Source organism: Boleophthalmus pectinirostris, unplaced genomic scaffold (assembly GCF_026225935.1).
Source record: "Boleophthalmus pectinirostris isolate CB_2022bp ecotype Guang Dong unplaced genomic scaffold, ASM2622593v1 HiC_scaffold_12, whole genome shotgun sequence".
Classification (NCBI taxonomy): Eukaryota; Metazoa; Chordata; class Actinopteri; order Gobiiformes; family Gobiidae; genus Boleophthalmus; species Boleophthalmus pectinirostris.
Genome location: NW_026571018.1, coordinates 3,493,176 through 3,503,712, shown reverse-complemented (window position 1 = coordinate 3,503,712; position 10,537 = coordinate 3,493,176). Strand labels below are relative to the sequence as shown.

The following is a 10,537-nucleotide window of genomic DNA, read 5'->3' as shown; positions in this document are numbered from 1 at the left end:
TTTCAGTTGCGCTCAATAGTCTGGATTTTATGGTAATTGCAACTAGGGCTGTCGCAGTTTGGGATTTTCTCCTGTGGTGCGGTACAATATCTCAACAGTGCGGTACGCTGTGATATCACACCCCCTCACCCCGTCCCTCGGAGTTATAATATTTTCAGCTACTCTGAAAACTCTCTCTGATGATGCACTTGTTGCAAATGCATGTGTGCCTGGGTTGTTGTGTGTAGTGTGTGTAGTGGGAGAAGTAACATTTGACTTTGGAACAAGTGTCACTGCATCTCTCCAGCTCTCACTGTGACAGCTCGGGTCGGGTCACAATCCTGCTCCAGGTCGGGTCAGAGTCCTGCACCAGTTCGGGTCAGAGTCCTGCACCGGGTCGGGTAAGAGTCCTGCACCGGGTCGGGTAAGAGTCCTGCACCGGGTCGGGTAAGAGTCCTGCACCGGGTCGGGTCAGAGTCCTGCTCCGGGTCGGGTCAGAGTCCTGCTCCGGGTCGGGTCAGAGTCCTGCTCCGGGTCGGGTCAGAGTCCTGCACTGGGTCGGGTCAGAGTCCTGCTCCAGAGTCAGAGTCCTGCACTGGGTCGGGTCAGAGTCCTGCACTGGGTCGGGTCAGAGTCCTGATTGGGTCGGGTCAGAGTCCTGAATCGGGTCAGGTCAGAGTCCTGCTCCGGGTCGGGTCAGAGTCCTGAATCGGGTCAGGTCAGAGTCCTGCTCCAGGTTGGGTCAGAATCCTGCACCGGGTCTGGTACCCGGGCGACGGCTGTACTTACCTCTGTGCGGCGCGGAGCTCTACGCCGGTCCTTTCGCCTGCGGTCACCTGACGGTCTACGCGGATGCATCTTGGTCCCGGGTTAGTTTTGGGTTAGTCCTGGGTTATCACGGGCGGTAATGAGTGGAATGTTTACGGGTCCAGGCGGGTGCGGGTCTCTAAAAATGGACCTGTGCAGGACTGTGGGTCTGGTCACGTTGGTCAGGTGGGCTTCGTAGCAGTGATTCATTTTTGCGGTTACTGCGACAGCCCTAATAGGCAAGTTTCATCTGACATCATTGTTATTAAAAGCCCGTGCTGCATGCTGGGAAATATTTTGGTCGGAGGCAAGAAACACGATAGCGGTTAAACACAGTGCGTAACCTCGCGTATTTCTCCCCGATAATGGTAAATTCCTGCTGCATTATCGGATGCACAAATAGAAGGAAAATGTCTTTTTCGTATTCCGAGTGAAAAGAACCACTAACGGTGAATTAAACGGCTTTCAAACATTCGCAGAGCAAACGTAGAAGATCCTAACAAACCGTGGACTCCAACAAGTTCGACAACACATCGAGCCTTTTGGAGGTTTTCATCTTTTCTGCTGTGAATGGTCCAGGAGTTTCCATCAAGTCATTGTGGATATCACCCAAGTGAATTTTGTCCAGGTAGTTGGTGATTCTGACCAGAAAGTTTGGTTTGGTCCAGACTCTGTCGGGGTTGAAAAGGGTGATTTGGCTCCATCGATGCTTATGACCAATTTCTGGTCAAATGGTCTTGGGTCCTCTGCTGTTAGAGTGGATAAATAACTGGGATCAATACCCTTTACGTGCTTTCTCGCTCCATCCGTCATGTTGAATTAGTGTTTCTTGCCGCCGACCAAAATAATTCCCAGCATGCAACACGCGCTTTTGTCAACAATGAAACTCGCCCATTGCAACCAGCAGTTCTTGTTATCTAGTACATTGTTTCCCAAAGACTGGATCACAAGAAATGTTTTGGGGTCGCCTATCTCATTAGAAATGTTGATATGCTGACATGTTTTATATAATTTCTAATCTTTTAGTTATTTTATTGACTATGTTGTTCCAATATTGCTGGTTCAATTGAAGGTTGAAAAGAAAAACAAATGGGCTACATTAAATCTCCAAATCGCCGACTTATGGATCCTTTTATTGCTGCTTCATTTTTTGTTTTTCATTGTTTAAAACTTGAGTAATACTAATTGTTCAGAGACACGATCACTCAGGAAACAATAAAATATCCTCATTAATGTTCAATAATGCTCAAATCCAACTTTATTTTGTGATTTGTGAATAATGTCTATGGATTTGAGACTTTTAAAATATGGGTCCCCAGAAAAAAGTTTTGGTAAACACTGATCTAGCAGGCTTCCTCACTAATAAAACAAGTTTCCAATCCACCATAATTCAAAGAAATCGAGATGTGCACGTCTCATGAACAACAGGGAAAAACAGACAATAAATCTATCAAAAAAAACCAGAAAGACTCAAGTTCACCTCAGGCCCCCAGACTCCGCCTCCGGTTGAGACACAAACATCAGTTCACAAACATCACAGTGTTTGTTGATCTAAATTTGGTTTATGGTTTTGTAAATACTATATTCGTCTCCACACTAACTGACTCCCCCTTCAGAGCGCGACCTCAACAAACTCAGAGAGCGGCCCACAAATGAAATGACTGCACATCAGGTTTGTCAAGTCACCGCGTTCAGTTTTGTGTCATGTTTTTGTGTATTTATGGAAAATGTCCGTGTGCTAAAATAATCCGTGTATCATTTGTTCAGTCGTTTTTCAAAATAAAATCAAAATTAAGAAAACGAAAAAATAACAGCTGTTTTAGTCATTATTTCTCTCCAAAACCAAAAATGAAAAAAAAAAAACAGAAAATAATTTGTTTTTTCCAGTTTTTAGTCTTGGTCTGGTCCTGGTCTGGTCCAAGCCCGGTCCCTTCCTCAGTCCCGGTCTCAATCATGGTCTGGTCTCGGTCTGAGTCCCAGTCTCAATCACGGTCTGCTCCTGGTCTGGTCCCAGTCTCAGTCCCAGTCCAGTCCCAGCCTGAGTCCCTGTCTCAATCATGGTCTGCTCCTGGTGTGGTCCCTGGCCTCAGTCCCGGTCTCAATCACGGTCTGGTCTTGGTCTGGTTCCGGCTTCAGTCCCAATCTGATCCTGGTCTCCGTCACGGTCTGGTTCTGGTCTGGTTCCGGCTTCAGTCCCGATTTGATCCTGGTCTCAGTCACGGTCTGGTCCTGGTCTGGTATCAGTCCTGGTCCTGATCCCTGTCTCAATCCTTTAGTCCTGGTCCTGGACCTGGTTTAGTCCTGGTTTAGTCCTAGTTCAGTCCGTATGCGACGCAAAACTCCTGTATCACAATTTAAGTCAAGTAAACGGGAATTTTTCATTTAAACACAAAATCGAAAATTGAAAAAACAAATCTTTTTTTTCTTTTTTTTTCCTGTTTTTTCATTTTTAATTTTGGAGACAAATATTGAAGAAAACTGTTGATTTTTCGTTTTATTATTTTTGGTTTTATATTGAATAACAAATGACACACGGATTAAAAATCTTGACACGTTTTCAAATTTGTTTTAAACATTTTATTTACGTAATAAACATTTACACAAGCAAAAAAATAAAAAATTTCTGAATAAATGTAAAAAAAATATATTGTCCCTGAAAAGCTTAATCACAGATGAGCGAGATTTTCACAGATTTTCAATACATTTGGTTTAGTCCTGGTTTAGTCCTGGTTTAGTTCAGGTCTTATTAACACATTTTAGGGGGCAGTTAGGTCTTGATCCGGTCCTGGTTTGGTCCTGGTTCCGTGAGTCCGGTCGAGGCGAGTTCATATCGTTTCATTTCTCGTTTTTTGTTTCGTCTCTGAATCAAAACCATCATCAAGATAAAAAACCAACCGCCGCAAAAAAACAGCAGCTGAAGACCCAGGAACCTGCAACAGAAGAAACCTGGTTTAGTCCTGGTTCAGACCTGGTTTAGTTCCGATTTAGTCTCGGTGTAGTCCTGCTTTAAGTCCTGCTTCAGTCCTGGTTTAGTCCTGGTTCAGACCTGGTTTAGTCCTGATTTAGTCTCGGTTTAGTCCTAGTTTAGTCTCAGTGTAGTCCTGCTTCAGTCCCAATTTAGTCTCGGTGTAGTCCTGCTTAAGTCCTGGTTTAGTCTCGGTTTAGTCTCTGTGTAGTCCTGCTTCAGTCCTGGTTGAGTCCTGGTTTAGTCTCGGTTTAGTCCCGGTTTAGTCTTGGCGTAGTCCTGCTTCAGTCCTGCTTCAGTCCTGCTTCAGTCTGCTTCAGTCCTGGTTTAGTCTCGGTGTAGTCCTGCTTCAGTCCTGGTTGAGTCCTGGTTTAGTCTCGGTGTAGTCCTGCTTCAGTCCTGGTTGAGTCCCGCTTCAGTCTCGGTGTAGTCCTGGTTTAGTCTCGGCGTAGTACAGCTTCAGTCCTAATTGAATCCTGGTTTAGTCTCGGGGTTGTCCTGCTTCAGTCCTGGTCGAGTCCCGGTTTAGTCTCAGTTTAGTCCTGGTTTAGTCTCGGTGTAGTCCTGCTTCAGTCCTGGTCGAGTCCCGGTTTAGTCTCGGCATAGTCCTGCTTCGGTCTTGGTTGAGTCCTGGTTTAGTCTTGGTTTAGTCTTAGTCCTGCTTTAGTCCTTGTCGAGTCCCGGTTTAGTCTCGGTGTAGTCGTGCTTCCGTCCTGGTTTAGTCCTGGTTTAGTCTCGGTGTAGTCCTGCTTCGGTCCTGGTCGAGTCCCGGTTTAGTCTCGGTGTAGTCCTGGTTTAGTCTCGGTGTAGTCCTGCTTCGGTCCTGGTCGAGTCCCGGTTTAGTCTCGGTGTAGTCCTGGTTTAGTCTCGGTGTAGTCCTGCTTCGGTCCTGGTCGAGTCCCGGTTTAGTCTCAGTGTAGTCCTGCTTCAGTCCTGGTTTAGTCCTGGTTTAGTCTCAGTGTAGTCCTGCTTCAGTCCTGGTCGAGTCCTGGTTTAGTCTCGGCGTAGTCCTGCTTCAGTCCTGGTCGAGTCCCGGTTTAGTCTCGGTGTAGTCCTGCTTCAGTCCTGGTTTAGTCCTGGTTTAGTCTCAGTGTAGTCCTGCTTCAGTCCTGGTCGAGTCCTGGTTTAGTCTCGGCGTAGTCCTGCTTCAGTCCTGGTCGAGTCCCGGTTTAGTCTCGGCGTAGTCCTGCTTCAGTCCTGGTTGAGTCCCGGTTTAGTCTCGGCGTAGTCCTGCTTCAGTCCTGGTTTAGTCCTGGTTTAGTCTCGGTTTTGGACCTGTGTCTGAAGAGATCCATGTCGTAGTAGAGACAGGAAGTTTGTTTGTTGCACTTCCTGCCCCAGAGGAGGCACGTGGTGTCGATGACTCTGCCGTAGAGCACCGGACCGGGGAAGAACGCTGCCCACAAACAAACAAACAAACAAACAAACAAACATGAGCAAAATGTCCACTGCATTTGACCCATTCTTCAATGTCTTTGGGTTAAACTTGTCCTGGTTTAGTCCTGATTCTGTCCCAGTTTAGTTCTGATTTAAACCTACATTTGACCCATCCTTCAGTGTCTCTGGGTTAAACTGGTCTTGGGTTAGTTCTGGTTTAAACCTGCATTTGACCCACCCTTCAATGTCTTTGGGTTAAACTGGTCCTGGTTCAGTCCTGATTTTGTCCCAGCTTAGTTCTGGTTTAAGCCTGCATTTGACCCATCCTTCAGTGTCTCTGGGCTTAACTGGTCCTGATTCAGTCTTGATTTTGTCCCGGTTTAGTCTTGGTTTAAACCTGCATTTGACCCATCCTTCAATGTGTCTGGGTTAGACCTGCATTTGACCCATTCTTGAGTGTCTCTGTGTTAAACCTGCATTTGTCCCATCCTTCCGTGTCTCTGGGTTAAACTGGTCCTGGTTTAATTTTGGGTTAAACCTGCATTAGACCCATCCTTCCGTGTCTCTGAGTTAAATTAGTCCTGGTCCAGCCCTGATTCTATCCTGGTTTGGTCCTGGTTTAAACTTGCATTTGACCCATTCTTCAGTGTCTCTGAGTTAAACTGGTTCTGGTTCAGTCTTGATTCTGTCCCAGCTTAGTTCTGGTTTAAGCCTGCATTTGACCCACCCTTCAGTGTCTCTGGGTTAAATTGGTCCTGGTTCGGTCTTGGTTCTGTTCCGGTTTGGTCCTGGGTTAAACCTACATTTGACCCATCCTCAAGTGTCTCCGGGTTAAACTGGTCCTGGTTCAGTCCTTATTCTGTCCTGGTTTAAGCCTGCATTTGACCCATCCTTAAATTAGTCCTCCTTCAGTCCTGATTCTGTCCCAATTTAGTTTAGTTCAGTCCTGGTTTAACCTGCATTTGACCCATCCTTCAGTGTCTCTGGTTTAAACTGGCCCTGGTTCAGTCCTGATTCTATCCCAGTTTAGTTCTGGGTTAAATCTGCATTTGACCTATTCTTCAGTGTCTCTAGGTTAAACTGATCCTGGTTCAGTCCTGGTTATGTCCCAGTTTAGTCCTGGGTTAAAACCTGCATTTGACCCATTTTTTTGTGTCTCTTGGTTAAACTGGTCCTGGCTGAGTCCTGGTTCAGTCCTGGTTCAGTCCTGGTTCAGTCCTGGCTGAGTCCTGAGTCCTGGTTCAGTCCTGGCTGAGTCCTGGTTCAGTCCTGGCTGAGTCCTGGTTCAGTCCTGGTTCAGTCCTGGCTGAGTCCTGGCTGAGTCCTGGCTGAGTCCTGGTTGAGTGAGTAATGCAGTGAAGTATGTGTGTCAGTTAAATGTTACGTAAACACAAAATACTAAACAGTTGCTATGGCGACAGATCAATGATTGTCACCTGTTGATTAATACTTTGTGATTTGTGATTTCACGCCGGAGGAAATAACAAAAAAACTATCAGTGACTGTAATGTTATTTGTGAAAGATGTGAGCACAAATCAGGTCAGCTCTTGTAATTTCAGCTGAACCTGTTTTTTTCTGCTCAGGTTGTTTAAATAAATCTCAGATTAAAGTTTAACAAAGGCTCAACAGTTTAACAAAGACTTCCTTCAGCGTCACACGCCCAGATAATGTTCTGTGTGATTTAAGTGAGGATTAAATAAGAATGAGCCGTGTCTTATGTGGTTTTAACACACGCCATAGTGTTCCTCCGCACTTACACCACACTTACACCACACACACCACTTACACCACACACACCACTTACACTCCACTTACACCACTTACACTCCACTTACACCACTTACACACCACTTACACCACTTACACTCCACTTACACCAGGCTTATATCACCACTACAAACTGAAATGTGTCACATGTGAGTTTAAAAATCGTTTCCCTGCCTGTAAACATCTCAAATATCAGATATTTCAATGTTTTAAATCAAACATGTCAAACTCAGGCCCGCGATATTTTATTTGACCCGCAATATAATTATAGTGGGCCCGCGATATTTAAATTGCGATGTAATTATATTTGACCCGCGATATTTGACCCGCGATATAAATATATTTGACCAGTGATATTTGACTCGTGATATAATTATATATGACCTGCGATATTTGACCCACGATATAAATATATTTGACCTGCGATATAAATATATTTGACCCACGATATTTGACCCGCGATATAATTATATTTGACCCACGATATGAATATATTTGACCCACGATATGAATAGATTTGACCCACGACATGAATAGATTTGACCCGCCATATAATTATATTATTATTATTAATATTATATCTTAAAAGAAGAGAAGACATACAGATGTTGAAAATTTTCAATAAATATTTAGTTTGGCCCACGACTTAGTCTCAGTTTTTAATTTTGGCCTGTTTGAGTTAGACACCCATTTTTTTAACGCAAAACCTACTTCAAAATATGATGAGTTATCTCCTGACAGACACATACACAACAACACAACTGTCGACACAAACGAGCGGCCCCGCTGTCTTTATACCGACCAGCCACTGAGCACGTGCGGACAAGCCGGATGTAAACAAAAACAACCTTTCCTCGTATAGAGTTCACCTTCAGATTTTATTATAGTTCTGTGGTTTTAACCATTGTTGGGAAGTTACTTCAAAACTGTAATGTGTTATTTATTTATGACGTGTTTCTGTCATTTCAAAGTGATTTGTTACTTTACAATATTACTGTGTTTAAAATGTAAAATATTACAGCAGCACTTTAACTTACTCTCACCAAAATAACTGTGAAGATGCTGGACTTTTGCACCTTGTATGGACTGAACCAGGACTGAACCAGGACTGAACCAGGACTGAACCAGGACTAAACCAGGACTGAACCAGGACTGAACCAGGACTAAACCAGGACTGAGCCAGGACTGAACCAGGACTAAACCAGGACTAAACCAGGACTGAGCCAGGACTGAACCAGGACTGAACCAGGACTAAACCAGGACTAAACCAGGACTGAACCAGGACTAAACCAGGACTGAGCCAGGACTAAACCAGGTAAACCAGGACTAAACCAGGACTGAGCCAGGACTGAACCAGGACTAAACCAGGACTGAGCCAGGACTGAACCAGGACTAAACCAGGACTAAACCAGGACTAAACCAGGACTGACCAGGACTGAACCAGGACTAACTAAACCAGGACTAAACCAGGACTAAACCAGGACTGAGCCAGGACTGAACCAGGACTGAACCAACACTAAACCAGGACTAAACCAGAACTGAACCAGGACTAAACCAGGACTAAACCAGAACTGAACCAGGACTGAGCCAGGACTGAGCCAGGACTGAGCCAGGACTGAACCAGGACTGAACCAGGACTAAACCAGGACTAAACCAGGACTAAACCACCCAGAGCGTGTGAAGCGGTTCGCCCTGTGGAGTTCGGAGTTCTGCGTCGGTCCTTTCGCCCCCGCGGTCACCCGACGGTTTACACAGGCGCGGTGATTTTAGCAAATTTGTATGAAGAAAAAAGAAAAACCCACCACTTCAATCCAGGTTAAAAAAGCTTTGTGACGCATGTTACTCACATTTGTACAGAGTAAAATATTACAGTTTTTCCCCTGTAATGCCGAACATTACTGCGTTACAGCAAAAATCGAAGTATTACAGTAATTTGTTACTTTTATAACACGTTACTCCCAGCACTGATTTTAACGCACAGTAGTTACACATTGGAATTCTCACTGAATGTGGTATTAGCATTAAGTTTAATTTCGAGTAAATTTGCCAATAAACATGCAGTTTGTTTCTTATTTTAACTGTGGGAGCACCTAATTAGCACAATATTATGCAAAATTAACTCTTGTGAACCAAGTTATGATGTTCCTTCCTCAAAAACAAACTAAACCTGGAGTCATAAAGTGTTTTCCTGTAAACTGCTCCTTTTACTTTTATTTCAGTAAATTTCTGGCAGTTCCAGGACTGAAATGGTCTAAATGATTCCAGTGAAAGTGTGTGGAGTTTAAACACACACAAGTGAAGATGATGCAAGTTTTGAGAGTGAAAGTGAAAGCATGTGTGGAATAAATGAACTCTGCGTGGAAGGAATGTGACACCAACTGCTGTGACGGAACGATCTGCCAGGAAAAACTGACTCTTCTACTCGAATCTCTCATCTGTTCCTCTGCACCTTCTGCTCCCGTGACCCTCTCGTCTTTATCGTCTGGACCCCCTGAACCTCTGACCTTCTCTTCTTCATCGTCTGCTTCCTCTGACCCTCTTGTCTGCATCTTCTGCTCCTCTGGCCTTCCCGTCCTCCTCTACTCCTCTTCTCCTCTCTTCCTGCTCCCTTCCTCCTCTTCCTTCTCTCCTCCGCCCCCTCCTCTTTTCTTCCTTTTGTTTTCCTCCTCACTTCCTCCTCTCCTCCGCCTCCTCCTCTTGTTCTTACCCAGGACTCTGAAGAACATGTACTGAAGTCCAACAGCGAAAGATTTGTCCTCCACCGGAACCGACCTGAGAACAGGAAGAACACTTTACTGTCATCGGTTAAGTAGTAGTAGTAGTAGTAGTAGTAGTAGTAGTAGTAGTAGTAGTAGTAGTAGTAGTAGTAGTAGTAGTAGTAGTAGTAGTGGTGGTAGTAGTAGTAGTAGTAGTGGTAGTAGTAGTAGTAGTAGTAGTAGTGGTAGTAGTAGTAGTAGTAGTAGTAGTAGTATTTGTAGTACCTGAGTATGATGATGTAGTAGTAGTAGTAGTAGTAGTAGTAGTATTTGTAGTACCTGAGTATGATGATGTAGTAGTAGTAGTAGTAGTAGTAGTAGTAGTAGTAGTAGTAGTATTTGTAGTACCTGAGTATGATGATGTAGTAGTAGTAGTAGTAGTATTTGTAGTACCTGAGTATGAATGTAGTAGTAGTAGTAGTAGTAGTAGTAGTATTTGTAGTACCTGAGTATGATGATGTAGTAGTAGTAGTAGTAGTAGTAGTAGTATTTGTAGTACCTGAGTATGATGATGTAGTAGTAGTAGTAGTAGTAGTAGTAGTAGTAGTAGTAGTACCTGAGTATGATGATGTAGTAGTAGTAGTAGTAGTAGTAGTAGTAGTATTTGTAGTACCTGAGTATGATGATGTAGTAGTAGTAGTAGTAGTAGTAGTAGTATTTGTAGTACCTGAGTAGTAGTAGTAGTAGTAGTAGTAGTAGTAGTATTTGTAGTACCTGAGTATGATGATAGTAGTAGTAGTAGTAGTAGTAGTAGTAGTATTTGTAGTACCTGAGTATGTAGTTGTAGTAGTAGTAGTAGTAGTAGTAGTATTGTAGTAGTGAGTATGTGATGTAGTAGTAGTAGTAGTAGTAGTAGTAGTATTTGTAGTACCTGAGTATGATGAT

The 10,537-nt window shown here is 44.0% G+C and overlaps 1 protein-coding gene across 1 annotated transcript in view; it reads right to left on the bottom strand.

Annotated features, from left to right (window-relative positions):
* Positions 1-3,348: 3,348 nt before the first annotated feature.
* The window catches only part of LOC110159834 (solute carrier organic anion transporter family member 2B1-like), a 53,840-nt gene continuing 46,651 nt past the window's right edge, over positions 3,349-10,537 (bottom strand). The window contains 3 exon segments of the mRNA XM_055148808.1: positions 3,349-3,716; positions 5,027-5,147; positions 9,604-9,668. Coding sequence (XP_055004783.1) covers positions 3,554-3,716; positions 5,027-5,147; positions 9,604-9,668 — 349 coding nt within the window. The 3' untranslated portion in view covers positions 3,349-3,553.